Source organism: Spermophilus citellus, assembly GCF_964194105.1.
Source record: "Spermophilus citellus genome assembly, chromosome: 2".
NCBI classification, from domain to species: Eukaryota; Metazoa; Chordata; class Mammalia; order Rodentia; family Sciuridae; genus Spermophilus; species Spermophilus citellus.
The window spans coordinates 1,167,860-1,184,212 of record NC_138183.1 but is presented as its reverse complement, the minus strand read 5'-3'; the positions used below and the strand labels follow the sequence as shown (position 1 = coordinate 1,184,212).

Here is a 16,353-nt window from a genome sequence, read left to right as displayed (position 1 = left end):
AACAGAGGCCTTGGGCAGACCCTCCCCCATTAAATCTGGGGAAACCCAGGCTCAGGGGTCTGAGGCTTGGGGAGATCCATACCCCCCTCACTCTCAGGAGACCAGCCCACCCAGAAGCTTTCCCAGCCCCAGAAAGGTGCATGGGGCGGGGACTGAGGTGCAGCCCTGAGCTCTGGGGCAGGAGGTTACAGCCCCTTGGCCTAGGCCAGTAACTGGGAGCAGCTTAGAACATTGGAAGTCACTTCTCTTCTGGCTGGGGACGGACATCTGCCCTGGAGCTGTGTGGTTCTCAGCAGCAGCGGGAGCTAGGGAGTGAGAGAAGACTGCAGACCTGGGGTGTGTAAGTGGCACTGAGGCCAGAAAGAGATAGAGGGAGTCTAGGTGGACTCTGGATGTGGTCCATGCTCTTCTAGGACAATGGGGCATTGCCCAGCCCCCACCCCCAAGCCCTGGGAAGGAGCAGGTGCAAGAACCACGGGCCATATTGCTGTGCACCCTGCAGCTCCTGTGCCCCAAGGTCTGAGCCCTCGCCAGCACTGCTGGGTTTGCAGGTGTGTTTCACGTTTAGGATCAACTGCATTGCTCTTGGTGTCACATGGAACATGCATCACTTTCACTAAGAAGCGACCATCAGTCTTTTAAATTTATCATTATTTTTTATTATTATTTGGTACTGGGGATTAAACCCAGGGGCACTCTAACACTGAGCTACACCCCCAGCCCTTTTAATTATTTGAGAGAGGATCTTGCTAAGTTGCTGAGGTTCTCACTAAATTGCTGAGGCTGGCCCTGAACTTATGACCTCCTGCCTCAGGCTCCCAGGTCACTGGGATTACAAGTGTGGGCTACCTTGCTGGGCTCAAAAGAAAGCATCTTTAACTACAAGGAATTTTTTTAATATATATATTTTTAGTTGTAGGGCTGCACTTATGGCTCAATTGGTAGATTGCTTGCCTTGCGTGCACAAAGCCCTGGGTTCAATCCCCAGCACCACACACAAAATACATTTATGTATATTTTTTTAGTTGTAGATGGACACGATAGCTTTATTTAATTTACTTGTTTTTATGTGGTGCTGAGGATCAAACCTAGGGCTTCACAAATGTGAGGCAAGCACTCTATCACTAAGCCACAACCCCAGCCTTACAAGAAATTTTAAAAGGGAGAAATAGTCTATCAAAGTGAGGCACTAAGCTCAGATCCCACCTCCAATCCTTAGAAATAACTAGGTCCTGCAAGAAATCAAACACGTGCTCAAAAGTGGCCAAGGCAATGAAAACCTTTACCTCTGCCAGAAAGGAGTACTCCTGGGACCTGGTTAGCAAGCCCACTTGCACCAGTCTGCGGATTTAAATCCCTAACGCAGCTCTACCTTTCGCCCTGATTGGAGAACTCAGGGGTACAATCTACATGATTGGCTAATTTTTAAATTGGGGTGGGAAAGACTCCAATTAAAATGGCTACAATTTGATCCAAATAAGGCTGAATACTATATTTTGAAAATGGAGCACCAGACCTTCTATTTCTCATAAATCAAAGCTATTGGTTTTTGTTTTGTTTTGTTTTGAACCCAGGGGCTGTGTACCACTGAGCTACATCCTGAGCCCCTTTTATTTTATTTTTTATTTTTTTATTGAGAAAGGGACCTGCTGTCTGGTAGATCATTTTCTCTGGTGTGTTCTGGGAAGCTCTGGGAAGGGTAGCATCGCTCGAGTGGGCTATTCAATCCCCATCCTAGATGGGCCAGCTACATGCGTTCCCTGCAAGCTTGAGCCCGAGTTTGCCCCTGAATGTTCTGGGCTCTGATAAGCTGCTTAGGTTATCGCCCCAAGCCCTGAAAGATCAAACATGCTGCTAAGCCATAGAAACTAGCCCCAATCCTGAGGCACATTCTTTAAACCCTCATATACAGAGCAGATGGGCACAAAGGGAAGATTGTATGAGGACTGAGGAGAAGGCACCATCTACAAGCCAAGGAGAGAGGCCTCAGAAGACCAGAACTGAAAGCACCACATCTCTGTGGCTGTGCCATGGATGCCAAGCAGGATCTGTGCCCAGGTTTTCTGTGGCCTTCAGCATGTGTGCTCCTCCCACCCCATCCTACCCAGGGCCCAGTTCTTCTATGGCTGCTTCTAAACCTTCCTCCTCCTTCTGCAGAGTCCTGAGGACACATCCACTCCCCAAGCCAACCCTCTTGCTTTTGGCATCTCCACTCCCCACTGTTTGGACTTTAGCAACTGGCTCATGCTCCCACCAACCCTCAGGACCAACAGTGGCTGGTGCATGCCTACCTTCTCAGCCTGTAGGTCATACCTCTCCTCTGCTCAGGTCCAGCCTCCTGCCCTGGCCACCTCACCTCACCTCATCTCACCTGCTGGCTTTCAAATCACTGCTTTTCTGTCCTCACTCCAGCAACATGCTATCCTACGGGGTGCCTCCAAGCTCCTGACCCTTGACTATATGCCCCCTTGTCTTCCCTCCTCCCTTTAGCTTGTTGGAAGGCACCAGAACCAACTTACTAAGCTTCAAACCCAGGCATACTCTCCTAGCAAATTCTAGACAGCTCCACCCAAACCCATCCAGTCCACACTGTCTGAGCCCAACAGGAGAAAACCACCTGGCTGCACCACCCAACTGGACTTCACAGCAAGCCAGACCAACCTGTCACCGAAGAAGAGAGATCTCCAGGATAGGATCCCGAAGAGTTCTTGGGAGAAAGGGGCACTCAACTCAGGGCCAGCTGAGACCTTGGCAGACATGATAGAGAAGAGCTGCAGCACATCAGTACAGGACAGTCTTCCTGAGGAAAGCAGGAGCTCACACTCAGGGAGGACGTGGCCATCTCCAGTGAGAGACGTGATCGGGAGGTTCCTCGCTCTTCTTCAGAGGAAACTCGGTGAGAGGTGGGTATGGGAAGGTGTGTGGAGATGATCTCAGTCTTGTCCCCTACAGATTTCTTAAAATGTCATAGCTCTCTTTACTTAAATCTATTTATTGGTGGGCTAATTGACAATATACACAGTAAATTTTATAAGTGGGTGAGTTCACAGTAACTTTTCCAGAAATTTTGGGGGTGAAGGTCTGGGAGAGACACTGGCTTGGAGAGGGACAGGTCTGGAAGTCTGCAATTGCATTTCCCTATCCCTCCTTCTACATCTCTTCTACCTGTTTTAAACTTTTCTCCTGTCCTTCCTCCAGCGTATTTGCCCTGAAACTCATCATCCACCCTCCTCCGCTCCATTTCCTGTCTCCGCATTCTGCATCCCCTCCAGCCTCCCGGACAAGGCCTGTGGGTCCTCCCTCTTCTCACACTATCTATTGCTCCCCCACTGCTGGGTGACACTTTTGGGGACTCTGAGAGCCTCCTGAGGGGTGCCCGAAGCCTGGGCCTTCCAACGCTCCTGGGTCGGAGGCCAGTAAGGGTCAGCCAGACTCTGAGGGCAGGGGCTCCAAGTCCCCCAGTGGGACCCCAGGTTCAGAACAGAATTGGCACCAAGAATGGGCTTAAGCAGTATTGTAGAAAGTACTTTGCTAAATAATTATTCCAAATTATAATTTGGAATTATAATCATATAATTATATGATTATAATTCCAAATCATACTCGTGGTTGCTTTTAAGAACTCCAACCCTTGAGTGGAGCTCTGAAGCACGACCCCAGCTTGATTAACAGGAACCACGACCTTCACTCCCGCCCCTGAAGCAAGTGGCTGCGCCTGCGCAGGCGGCGCTTTGGGGCCCCACCCGCCCCACCCGCCCCTGTTCCCGCCCCTGTTCCCGCCCCCATCCCCGCCTCTCTTCGCCGTCTTCTGCAGGCGGGCGCTTCCTACCAGGCCACCATGGTGACCCTTGGCCTGTCCCGCGTCGACGACGCCGTGGCCGCCAAACACCCGGTGAGAAGACCGGCCTACAACGCGGCCCCGGGCCTCAGCAGCTGACCTAAGCGGGACGGGGGGCTGGCTGGGAGCCCCGGCAGGAAGGAGGGGCGAAGGGGCACGCTCCTGCCTGGGCCTGGGGCGTCCCTGGTGGGCTTAAGGGGAGGTGGGACGTGTTCAGTCCCCAGCGTCTTACCCCTCCACGACCAGGGCCTGCCCAGAGGAGGGACTGGAGGGACGGTGAGAGAAGAGGGAGGGAGGACTGAGCCTCGAACTCCCTTCCGTCTCCCAGGGACTCGGGGAATATGCTGCGTGCCAGTCAAACGCCTTCATGAAGGGCGTGTTCACCTTTGTCACAGGTAGGCTGGGTCCAGGTGTCCTGTGGTGTCAAAAAAACGCACTCTCTTGTCCCACCCTGACTCTCCAGCAGGTGGCGCCAAGCCGCCTGCAGCAGGTGCACTGGGGCACCCAGCCTACTGGCTGATTGGTGGACCCTGGCTCTTGGCAGGAACCGGCATGACCTTCGGCCTGCAGATGTTCATTCAGAGAAAGTTCCCGTACCCGATGCAGTGGAGCGTGCTGATGGCTGTGGGTGGGTATCCCAGAGTATGTACCTGAAATGCCCCTGAATAGCACAGGTGACTATGTCTTAAGCAAGGATGGGTTTCTGCTGAGAATATGGTTCCAGCACCCCTGCCTCTGGCTGGGCCTCCAGTTTGCATAGAAGCCCTGTCCAAATTCACCCACCATGTCTGTCCAGACATACCCCGTGCTCACCTTCCCTTCTGAAAATGCAAAGGCTAAGGCCCCGCAGCCCACCACCCTCCTGCTTCCTGCTCCCCAGTTGCAGGCTCTGTGGCAAGCTATGGGGTGACAAGAGTGGAGTCTCAGAAATGCAGCAACCTCTGGCTCTTCCTGGAGACAGGACAACTTCCCAGAGACAGAGGCACAGGTGAGAGGGCCTGGGGGGTAGCAAGAAGCAGCTGAAGTTCTAGGACCCCAGAGTTTTAAGGAGGCAAGACCAGGGGCCCATGTGATAGGTTGGGAAGGGGTTTCCCTTCAGTCCCTGCTTCCTTGGCCTGCCATTCTCGAGGGGCTGGTCCTGGATTGGGTAAAGCAGAGTTGAGTGCTACATTCACAGGAGGAAGACAGAGAATTGTGTGGCCTTGAGACAGAAGGGTGCAGAGTGAGGCGAGTGGGCAGGTCCCAGCGGCTGTGTGGGTACCCAAGAAGAGCAGCTAGACTGGGAGACCCTGATCCCATATCAAGCTGATGAACCCCAGGCTTGCCATCCTGGTTACAGGACTCAGTTTTTGCTATGGTGAAATGGGACAAGGGTCCTGCGTGACCGTGCATGTGGTTCCAGTCATCTCCCTTTACCTCTTACAGATCCACACAGCTAAGAGAGCATCACCCAGTTCACAACTGTACCTCCAGCCCCAACCTGGCCCTCCCTGTCTCACACAGGCTTCCCCACCTAGGTGTATCCTGTGTCCTCTGCACACATGCCTGTCCAAGCCTGACAGACCTGTGCATTCTGCTGTTGCTGCCCCCAAACCAGGACCTGCCCAAGTGGTCATCTGTTCAGACGGGCTCTGGGGATGGGCATTCTCCTGTGGGGCAGCAAGAAACAGGGTAAACACTGTGAGCCAGAAATGGTTGTGTCCTGTTGCACACACACAAGTGGAGAAGGTAGCCTGCATGGTGGAAGGGACTTGTGCATCCTGGGTACTTTGGTGTCCCCTTTCCAGCCCCTACATCCACAACAAGTCTGGGGAGACCACTGGTGCTGGCTGTGTGAGGCTAATAAATGGCATGTCCTTTTTCCCTCCAGAGCTCTAAAGCAACTGAGAATAAAGGGGGCAAGGAAATGAGAACAGACAGGCACGGTGGTCTATGCCGGTAATCCCAGCTACTTGGGAGACTCAGGCAGGAGGATGGCAAGTTCAAGGCCAACCTCAGCAACTTTGTGAGGTTCTGTTTTAAAAAAACAAAAAAGGGCAAGAGGTATAGTTCAGTGGTAGAGCAAAGATGAGATCACTTGGGAAACTGAAGCAGAATCCACAAGTTCAAGGCCTATCTGGGCAACTTAGTGAGACTCTGTCAAAAGAAAAAAAAAAGTCTCAGTGGGTAAGCACTCCTGGGTTCAATTCCTAGTACTACTAAAGGGAAAAAAATACAGATCAGGTGTCATCTTTCTTTTAAAAATTCTTTTTAGATGTTGATGAACCTTTATTTTATTCATTTATTTATATGTGGTGCTGAGAATCTAACCCAGTGCCCTAGGCCACTGAGCCACCACCCCAGCCCAAGATCAGATGTCATCTTTATGACAATACAGCTACTGCCGAGGATGTGGGAAGGAAGTTCCTAATGCAGAACCCCAGAATTCGGATTCCTCCTGGCTCTGAGGCTTCTTTATGTGGGGTCCCTGTCATTCCAAACTCACCCATTGGTGAGGCCTCCTCTCCATGGAAAAGGAAAGCTGAAGGCCAGATGGCCTTCATCACAGTCCACAAAGACAGAGGCAGAGATGGTCCAGACTTCCAGTCCCCGTACTAGAAGGCCCACTGCTGGGTCAGCCAGCTCTGCCCTGGCATCTTGGAGCCACTCATTCAGAATGTCTGTTGAGGATGTCTCAGAAGGAAGGCAGAATGGCCGCAGGCCCAAGATAACAATGGCCTAGGCAAACTAGAACTAGAACTTTATTTTCTTTCCTGTAAAAGTCCAGGTGGGTGCCTTAATCTGTTTCCTGTTGCCCATAATATACCATACATATAAAGAAAAGGGATTTATTTTGGCCCAAGTCTGGTCAAAGCTTGAGAGGCTATATCTGGTGATGGTCATTTTGCTGACAAGGTCCAGAGGAGGCCCAGCGCATCCCTGGTGAGCAACAGCATATGGGTCTCCTGTTCTTTCTCTCTTCCTGCAAGGCCACCAGACTTCTATCAGGAGGACTCCACCCTACTGATCTTATCTAATTTTTAACCCCTTCCCAGAGACCCCCACCTCTGAACACCACAGTCCAAGTTTCCAGCTTTTTAATACCTAACAAGGAGTATTAAACTCTGGCATGAGTTTCGGAGGACAAACTGCTCAGACCACAGTAGTGGGCCAGGGTGGTCAGTCAAGAACAAGGCTCCTTTCACCTGCTCCCTCCATGACCACTCATCATGGTGCCAGGTGGTCACACGGGCTCCAGCATTGTCTCTTTATCACATTATGCAGGAGGAAGAAAGGGGACAAGGAAAGCAGGTCACCTACCATTTCTGCTTACACACCACTGGCCAGAATTGAGCATCTATGGTAGGGACACCCAGGAAGGCAGTCCCACTAAAGTTCAGGAAGGCACATGTCCCACTAAAGTTCAGGAAGTCAGTATCCAAGGGAGAATGGAGAGCTAGCAAGCTTGTTTCCGCCAGATACCAAGTTGTGTATGTTGTGGTCTGATTGTGTCCCCTAGTACTTTGGGATGTGACTAAGACAGAGTCTTTAACAAGGTACATAAAGGTTAAATGAGGTCATGGGGAGCCTAATCCAATGTGATGGGTGTGTGCTCTTACAGGAGGAGATCAGGACACAAACATGCACAGAGAGACAACTCCCTGAGGGCCCAGGGAAAAGACAGTGTCTGTAAGCCAAGGAATCAGGCCTCAGGGAAACCAGCCTTTGGCACCTGGATCCTAGACTTCAGCCTCCGGGACTGAGAATAAACTTGTGTAAGCCACTAGTCTGTGGTGCTTTGTTATAAAAGACCCATGCCAACAAGGCTGGCGAAGAGGTACCTATATCTCGTGTGGCCCCCAGCATCCCAGGCTGTTCATTTCTCCATGCACACTACTCTAGGGGAAAGGGAGGAGTCAGGGGCAGGGAGCTGGCCCTGTAACTTCTGAACAAAGGCCCAGGGGTTCTGAGGGAGGTGGGGGCCGACTGGCTGGGCTCCAGGGAGCACAGCAAAGATCAGGAGAAGGTGGAAGAAGTGGGGAAGTGAGTGGTAAGCCAGGTCACCCAGGGTATGGACTTTGAAGTTGGAACATGGGTGGGGGGATAGAGTTCCTGCAAGGTAAAGACATCAGAATAGGTTTGGGAGACACAGTCCAGAGACTATAGAAGCAGCCTAGGGGCATGGGAAGGAACATGGAAGGTGCAGAGGTGCAGGCAAGGGGTGCTATGCCAGACAGTTACAAATTATCCACCACCACCACCAAGGAAACAGGTTCCTGGACACAGCAGAGCTCCTAAGCAGTGAGCAGCCACCACAAGACTCTTCCATTAGGGCAATTGTCCACAGGTGATTCTGAGGCTGGCTGGAGGAGGGGATTCCATATTCTCTGGGCATTGAGAACCCTGACCCCCCTCACAATGGGCTGAAATTCCAGGGACAATCTGAGCATTGGCTCTGTTGAACAGACGACACACAGGGAGAGTGGGCAGCGCACAAGGATCCCGAAGGACCCTGAGAGCCATCATGAAAGTGCATGAGGCAGATGTGGAGAGTCAGGAGCTAAGGACCATCACTCGGCTCCAAGGTGAGCCCTGCGCTGGCTGAAACTTGGCCTGCAGGGACCAAGGGTTCTTGGTTCCTAGTTCTTGGACCAGTACCTTCAGTTTTAACACCAGGACATGGAGGAGCAATTGGTCATCCAATTATACCCCCACCGCCATCCCCAAGGCCCAGGCTGGGAGAAGGGAATCTAAGGGGTCTGCCATGGGAGGGGGCTGTATGAAGGAGGGAACCTAAAGGAGATTTGTGAGCTTAAGAGCAACCGCAACCAAAGAGACGGGAAGAGCCTGCCTCTTCTGTGGGTAGCATATTTGGAAGAGAGTAAGGATGCCCCATTCCTGGTTTGGGCCTCTCCAACACTCTTTCACTGACAGCCCTGCAGATCACCCCTGCAGAGGAGTGGAGCCTGTTCCTCCCAGAGAAGAGTGGGAGGAGGGAGCATGGCTGGGGAAGCAGTGTTCTCCCATACCCTTCTCTTGCCTCCCCGCCCACACCCTGGCCACCCTGTCCCCTCCTTCACCACAGAGCAATGTCGGGCGCTCCAAATCCAGGGGGTGAAGGACAAGATCGCACAGAACAAAGCAACCCAGGCCCTTCTGCGCAGCAACATCCGTCGTGGGGCCCAGGACTGGGCTTTGGCCAAGAAGGTGCCCAAGCCCTGCCCCCTCCTCGCAGGTGGGGGATGGGGACGGGCTCGAGCTGAAGAAACACACACCCCCTCTTCTCATCCCCCACCCTTTCCTCTCTTGAGGCAAGGGGCTGTGGAGAGAGATTCACTATGACCCTTACCCAGGGCAGGTTCCCCACCACCCACTCGAAGGGCTCGGCATCTGAAACGCACGTCCCAGTCCCGCTGCAGGGGCCTCTGGCGTCCCTCTCCAAACCCCCCGCCCCTGGCGCCCAAGCCAGACCCTCCTGCGTGGCCAGTCGGGTGGCGCCGCGGCCCCAGGAGCAGAGGTCTTGGTGCTGGGCTAGCATTTGGTAAAAGAGGCCTCAGGGAGATGCCTGCAGGGGCTGGCGGCTGGAGGACGCCTGGGGCTTTATGCCTGGCTCAGCCGCCGCCCCTCCGCAGAACGACCAGTGGACCATCTCCAAAGCTTGCGGGAAGGACGTGCACATGAGGATGGCGCAAGGCCGCAGCACCGTGGAGGTACCGAGGCTGACAAGCCAGGGGCGGATCCCTCGCCCTGCCCTATGACCCACCCCTAACTGTACAGCGCTCCGGAACCTGCGGAAAGAAGAGCAAGTTCCCATCCCAGGGCTCCTGTAGGGCAGCCACGCGTCCCTCCTGGGTGCCCCGCGGTGCCCCATCGCGCACGCACGCACGCACGGTCGCCCTCCCCGACCCAGGTGGCACGGGCGAATCTGCGCAAGTACGTCTTCGATCGTGTGAACGCGCACAACGTGCTGATCCATCTGGTGCGGCGGCGCGGGGAGAGGCTGGAAAACATGCAACTGGAGCTGGCCAGCCTGCGGAACAAGTCAGAAGCCTCCAAGGAGGAGAAGTGGATGCTGCAGGTGCCTCGGGCGCGGAGCTCTGCGAGCTCGCCTGGCCCGAGCCTCCGAATGGACGGGGCTACGGGGGCGGGGCTCTGTTGGCTGGCGGACCCTGCAGTGTAGGGCTCCTTGGCCTGGAGGGGACTCAGCGGCAGGGCAGGTCCCCTAGAGGAGCGGAGCTCCAATGGAGAAGGCGCAGCCATGCGCGAGGGGCTGCACTAGGGGAGGGACCCCTTGGGAGAAAGCCGAGCCCTGGGCAGGGTCTCTGCCACTGGCTGGCCTGTCCCCAGGCGCCCTCAATGAACCCTGTGCCTGACCCAGGTCATCCGCCAGCTGGAGAACAACATCGAAAAGACGACGATCAAGATCACCACTTGCCAGAACATCCACCTGCTGTACCTGGGCCTGCTGGACTACCTGAAGAAAGTGAGCCCCTCTCCCCGCCCTGGCCTGGGGGTCGGGTCTCGGTGGGACAGGGCTGTCTCCAGACCTCCGCTCTCCTCCAGGCTGCCAACAAAACAGGGCTCTAAAGTACTTGGAAACATCTAAGAGCTTCATTTTTCAAGAATGCAATTGTGGAGTGTAGCAGAGCCATTTGGACTTACTCAGACATAGGAAATGGCTTAGTGTGAGCCTGTGAGGGTCAGAGAACCAGCCTGGCCCTCAGTTCCCCAATATGGTACAGAGTTGACACCTCTGTACCTTGGAGGTCTGCTGGGCCTACAGCTTGCTGCTTGCCTTCCCATCCAGCTGCCCCACTCTAGCAGACAACAGATCCTGGCCCCTGATGGCTACAAATCCCACTGTGAGGCAAGATCCCTTTTAGGGAGATTGGTCACTGCCCCGCTGCCTCCCACATTTCAGAGCAGAGATGTGGGGGAAGATTCACAGGCAGCCAGGTGCTGAGAACAGCATGATGGGCCTGCCTGAGAGCCCAGGGCCTAGAAAGGTGGGCAGGGGAAGCCCTAAGACTGGGCTCAGGTGGATAGGCTGGAAAGGGCAGCTCTTCCTTGGGGGTCTAGTTCCCAACCCCAGGCCCCATACCCATCTCTCAACGCCATCCTCCCGTCCTCCGGTCTTGCCTCCAGCCCTGGTGTTGGACGCTCACCTAGAAGCCCTGCCCACCTTTCTTTCCTGGCCCCCTCCCCATATTTTCCCTTGGGCATGCCTTATGTTTCTCCTCTGTAGTACCTGCTTCTTTTCAGAACATATACACTTTTTTAAAATTCCCATAGCAATCTACACTTTTTTAAAAATTTGGCAAAGATCGGGACTTTGTGGTTATTAACAACAGACTACTAATAGCTAAACTCTTTTTGACCCTTTGCACCTGGCCCTGTGCTATACACTCCATCTTACATCGTCCATTGATACTGACAGCAACTTTTTGAAAGAACCAGTATAACCTTTCTACAGACAGAGACACTCAGAGAAGTTAAGTAACTTTCCCAAGGTTATATGGCTGGCTGATAGGAGTGGCCTTGCCTTCGAGCTTGGATTCTGTGACCATAAACCCAGGTTTCAAGCCCCTCTGCTCCACTTGCAGAGGGAGTTGTCCCCAAGCAAACCCTCCTGGGCTCCAGAGTCAGTCTTTCTTGGTGTAGAACATTATTTCCTTACCATGTTCAGGCCTGGGCAGTGGGAGTCTCCAGGCTGCCTGCTTCTCCCAGAACATTTCTCTCATTGTCCCTGTGCCCTGCTTTAGGCTAGGGCCACAGATCAGACCCCATCACTATTCTCAGAGCTCATACAGTAAGGATGGAGGGTGGGTGAGATCCATTCTGTGTAGGGGCCACAAGGGAATCAGGGAGGCATGAGGGAAGCCAGCATGTAGTGTGGGCAGCACTGAAGTTGCCTATGGCCTCCATGCCCACCTGCCTGTGCCCACTCCATGCAGGTACTTGTAGGATACCCCACAGAGCTGGACAAGCTGCAGAACCTGGTGATCAACTACTATTCAGAACTGTCGGACATGTCAGTCCTGTCCCAAGAAGCCATGATGATTACTGATGAGGTCAAAGTGAGTTTAGGCCCCAGGGTTTGGGGCCTCTATAGGTAGCTCTCTCAAACCTGTGTGGCTGGCCCAGACCTGTCAGGACACCCCCATGCCCACATCACAGCAATCTCTGAAAGGCTCCAGCAGACTGCCCCACCAGGTGCTCTGCCCACCCACTGCATGGGGGGAGAGGGCTCCCATTGGCAGTCATGAGGTATATGTGCCCAGGGCAGTGGCCCCCATGGACCCAGTCTGTGCCAAGACCTCTAAAAGGCCCTGGGGAGACACGCCCACCCTTCTGAAGTGGGTAGGGCCGGTCCATTAGTCCCTGAAGAAATACTACACAATATCTGGGCCAGAGTGGCAGAAATGTGTAGGGTATCACAGAGTCCATCTGAGTTGCTGGCTACTAGGAGAGGTCCAGGCTGGCTTTCCAAGGACACAGTGCTTCAGTGGGTTCTGAAAAAAAGATCCAGCAACTCAGGGGCAGCCAGAGCGCAGGAGGAGAAGGGACAGAAAAGTGAAGGATCTTGATACATAGGTACGTGTGGCCGGAGGAAGAGAACTGCAGGTACAGTATGTGAGTCAGTGGAGACAGCAGGGTCCCCTAACCTGGGGCCTGGGAGGAGATGGAGACATGGTCATATTTGTGCTTCAAAATGGTTCACACTGGTTGCCAGGGCTGGAAGGCTCCAGGGCAGAAATGCTGGCCACCTAGCCAAGCCTACAGTGGAGGCCAGTAGCCAGAAACAGAGAAGGCTTTAAGAGGTCCCCGCTGTGGGCTTTGACACTGGGGATGGCGACGAAGAAAGCAGTGTCAGCAAGCCCAAGCAGGGGAGCTGGTCAGGCTCCAGCCCCTGCAGCAGGCTGTGCTAGAAGAGGCCAGGCCTTGGGGGAAGATGATGAATTTGGTTTTAGACATATTGTGTCCACTTTGATGGAATCTGGTTGAGTGGGCTGGGAGGCATATGGACATGCACAGGTCTCGAGTGCTGTGGAAAGCCTGGGCTGCAAGAGAGGGCAAGCATGTGCCAGCCTGGAGTCCCTGTGCTGAGACGCAAAGGGGTGTCTACCCCACGAGGATGGTGGGGGCCAGTGGGCGTGAGCTTCCATGGAGAAGGACATGGCCAAAAGCCTCAGTCAGTACTCCACAACCTGGTGAGACAAGGACTGAAATGGACCACTGGGTCTAGGGCCAGTGATGGCTGTGGTGAGATAGCACCCCCATGGTGTACCTGTGTTCCCAGAGGAACATGAAGAAAAAGGAGGCGTCCTTCATTGAGGAGCGCAGGGCAAGGGAGAACCGGCTCAACCAGCAGAAGAAGCTCATTGACAAGATCCACAGCAAGGAGACCAGCGAGAAGTACCGCCGGGTACGTCCTGGGCTGGGCCTGGCAGGCATCCCCACCCATCAAGACTCACACCACAGGAGGGCCAGAAGGACCCTCCACTCAGGGCTGCCTGAAGGGTCACTCCCTCCAGAGGGCCAAGTTCACTCTCACCTGCTTTCTCCCATCAGGGCCAGACAGACCTGGACTTCCCCTCCAATGTGATGATTTCGGATACTCTGAAGGGTTAGTCTGAGCTTCCTGCCTGCTCAGTCAGGGTCTCCAAGGCCAGCTCTGGCTGGGACCATAAAGTCAGGTCACCACAAGGCCCAGTAGAACCTGAGCCACCCGAGTGAAGGAGACAGCACCTGCAGAGGCTGTGAGCCCTTGGCCTGTGTGGCCAAGGGATCCCTTTCCCAGCACCTAGGAGCTGTTACCCAGTGACTTCTCAGAGCTGCCTCTGAAAGTACCATGAAGCCCCACAGTGCCATGCTGCCCCCTGCCCTCCTCTGCACTGGGGCTTCCCTGGAGTGTCCCAGAAGGACCCACAAGAAGGGAGTAGTCACAGGTACAGGTGACTTGGAGTACCTGGTTCCTCAGCTGACCTCCCCAATGGCTGGATAGGTACAGAGACATCCTGTGGCCATCCCTGCATGCTAACACCTCTTCCCCTCTCCTCTTCCCAGTGAAGAAGAAAGAAACTTCCGTAGCAGAACTTGAATACCAGACGGAGGTGACTGCTTGGGTGGAGAAGGTCAAGTCTGCAGTGCGATGCTCTCACCTCTGGGTAAGACTCCCTCACACTCCCAGGGCACGGCAGGAGGGCAGCTGAGCTGGGCCAAGCCCTCTGGAAAGGACACAGAAAGCTGAACCCCCCAGATATGCTTTCAGGTGTGGAAGGAGCTGGGTCTGCAAGGCACAGCCCCTGGAGAGTACTCCCAGGACAAAGCAACCCATTCCAAGCATATGGAGCCTGTTGGAACCTGAGCATCCAAAAACTAAGGAACAGCCTGTACCTCCAATTCCCACCCCTTCCCGACCTGACTGAGCCACAGCGAGCAGCTGCCTCCCACAGGCCCCATTTATTTTAATCCCACTTGGTTTGTTATTGGGCCTTGAGCTCCTATACATGTCCCTGATATGAGCTTGTCTATCGTCACACAGGAACTCAAGGTGATTCATGGTGTCCTTGGCTACAGGTGGGGTTGTTATCCTCTGCCCATTGTGAAGGTTCTCTTCCAGGACACACATGCCCTGTAGCTGCCCTCCTTCCCCCACTCCCAGTCCTCAGTGGCAGGCAGCAGGCAGCATCAGACTGAGCCTCTGGTACAGAAAACCTGCACTGGCCAAAGGGAGGGGCCCAGGCTGCATAAGCCCCGTTTGCTTTTCTGGGCCCATACCTGCTTCTCTGTATCCTGGATTGGTTAGGACATTGCTGGCCGCTTCCTGGCTCAAAAAAACACAGAGGAGAACCTGGAGCTGCAGATGGAGGACTGTGAGCAGCGGCGGGTACAGCTGGAGGCCCTGATGAAGAAGCTGGAGCTGGAGGAGGCACTACTCAAGTTCCGCCAGATGCCCAGCTCTGTCAGGTACTCAGCTTCCAGGACTGCTGGACCACCCCATGTGGCAACAGCTGGGAGCTCACAGATGATGAGTCTGTGGCTTTGTAGAAGCTGGGGGACACACTTACTGGTGTCTGAACACCTAAGCCTTTGGAGTTAGCGCAGCCCCCAGCTCAGACCTGGCTTCCTGGCCTTCCTTGGGCTCTGGGGACTGTGCCACTTTCCCTGCTGTGTTTCCCTTCATACTCCACAGCTTTAAGTCCATTGAGTCCAAGACAAAGAACATGCTGCAGGAGGAAGAAGCCAGGCTCCAGGAGGCTTACAACCACATGACCAGGAGCCAGCAGCTACTGCTGGTCCTCCAGACAGGCATTGACAACCTGTACATCCGGCTCATCGGCATCGCCTTGCCTGCTGCCCAGGTACCAGCAGAGTAGGGAGGAGCTGCTGTACCCAGGGCCTCTGGATGGGGCCAGAGAGGAGACGAGACCATCCTCTGGCCTACAGAAAGAAGTGGCACCCTCCGATACCCTTGATTTGTTTAGTAAGCTGACATACTGCCAGGGGAAGCTCATGTACCTGGTTGACCGCCTGCAAATGCTGCCCAGGACTGAGGAGGTAGTTCTGGGCCAGGGGGCACCCAAATGGCCCAGGTCCTCTCCAGGCTGACAGGGGCACTGACCTACAGGTCAGCACAAAGGTGAGGGACACCCTGGAGTCCTCAACTCTGAAGGAGAAGCACAACACTAGGATCACCTTTGAAGATGCAGAGGAGGACATGATAGGTGAGGCTGCTCAGGAGGACCTGACCACTGGGAGGGGCCACAGTGGCAATCAGAAGTGGGTCAGAGCTGCAAAGGTAGGGGAAGATATCCCCTCCATCTGACCAGGACATCCTGGAGGGACAGGGGTGCCAAGAGGGACTACATTAATGGAGGAGCCTCAGTGGTGACCAGGAAAGTCTATAGCCATTGAAGAAGTATGACAATTTTCCCGAGAGGAGGGGCACACCAAGCCGGGAGCCACAAGGAGAGACCCAGGCCAGAGCATTGGGTAGGGTTTCTGTGGCCAAAAGCAAGGCAGGTGGGCAGCTTAGGACTGGCTCATTCCAACAGGCCCTGGTGGCCTGGTACCTGGCCCTGGGTGACTGAAGTTAGAGGGTTTGGGTGAGTCACAGGAAGGAGGTGGTTCCGGGTAGTTCGTCCATCCCTGGGTGGAACTCCTGAGCCCATGCCTCTCTAAGGATGGGCCACGCCAGGGGTCAGCCTTTCCCCAACCGCCAGGCAACACAGGTCACAGAACCCCGGTACCGGAAGTAGGAAGCGGCTGCGAACTCAATCCCGGGGTGGCGGGCGCGGGGTCGGGCTACCAGCGGCCCGCTCCCGCCCGTGCAGAAAGCTTCCAGTTTGGCGACGTGGACCACAGCTACGTCCCGTCGCGGGCCGAGATCAAGAAGCAGGCCCAGGGACTGATCGAGGAATGGCTCAAGGCGGCCAAGAAGAGGAGGAAGTAGTACCACCCGGGATTGTTGCACGAATAAACATTTTTCCAGGAGTGCCCTAGCACCCGCAGGGACGCGAGCGGCGGGGCGG

General features: G+C 54.7%; 2 protein-coding genes across 3 annotated transcripts; both read left to right on the top strand.

Annotated features, from left to right (window-relative positions):
* The first annotated feature begins 3,774 nt into the window (after window positions 1-3,774).
* Window positions 3,775-7,604, top strand: TMEM141 (transmembrane protein 141). Of its 2 annotated transcripts, none has more exons than XM_081281770.1 (5): window positions 3,775-3,892; window positions 4,167-4,233; window positions 4,383-4,466; window positions 4,719-4,826; window positions 7,440-7,604. In XM_081281770.1, the coding sequence occupies exons 1-5, from the start codon at window positions 3,839-3,841 to the stop codon at window positions 7,481-7,483; spliced, it is 357 nt and encodes a 118-aa protein (XP_081137896.1). In that variant the 5' UTR covers window positions 3,775-3,838; the 3' UTR covers window positions 7,484-7,604. The 2 variants fall into 2 exon arrangements, with proteins under 2 accessions (XP_081137896.1, XP_081137897.1); XM_081281771.1 differs by having other exon boundaries at window positions 3,788-3,892; window positions 4,085-4,233.
* Window positions 7,605-7,843: 239 nt separating this feature from the next.
* CCDC183 (coiled-coil domain containing 183) lies at window positions 7,844-16,348 on the top strand. Its single transcript, XM_081279750.1, has 14 exons — window positions 7,844-8,403; window positions 8,904-9,025; window positions 9,451-9,528; window positions 9,729-9,896; window positions 10,197-10,301; window positions 11,773-11,895; window positions 13,119-13,244; window positions 13,391-13,445; window positions 13,886-13,986; window positions 14,628-14,788; window positions 15,015-15,183; window positions 15,269-15,379; window positions 15,450-15,546; window positions 16,156-16,348. The coding sequence occupies exons 1-14, from the start codon at window positions 8,343-8,345 to the stop codon at window positions 16,272-16,274; spliced, it is 1,596 nt and encodes a 531-aa protein (XP_081135876.1). The 5' UTR covers window positions 7,844-8,342; the 3' UTR covers window positions 16,275-16,348.
* The last annotated feature ends 5 nt before the right edge of the window (window positions 16,349-16,353 follow it).

Bases quoted from the DNA above. Each gene is read 5' to 3' on its own strand.
- TMEM141 (XM_081281770.1), top strand. From the start codon at position 3,839: ATGGTGACCCTTGGCCTGTCCCGCGTCGACGACGCCGTGGCCGCCAAA. The intron at 3,893-4,166 runs GTGAGAAGACCG...TCCGTCTCCCAG, and splicing joins CCGTGGCCGCCAAACACCCG to GGACTCGGGGAATATGCTGC. The intron at 4,827-7,439 runs GTGAGAGGGCCT...GTGCTCTTACAG, and splicing joins TCCCAGAGACAGAGGCACAG to GAGGAGATCAGGACACAAAC.
- CCDC183 (XM_081279750.1), top strand. From the start codon at position 8,343: ATGAAAGTGCATGAGGCAGATGTGGAGAGTCAGGAGCTAAGGACCATC. The intron at 14,789-15,014 runs GTACTCAGCTTC...CATACTCCACAG, and splicing joins CAGATGCCCAGCTCTGTCAG to CTTTAAGTCCATTGAGTCCA. The intron at 15,184-15,268 runs GTACCAGCAGAG...TCTGGCCTACAG, and splicing joins TCGCCTTGCCTGCTGCCCAG to AAAGAAGTGGCACCCTCCGA.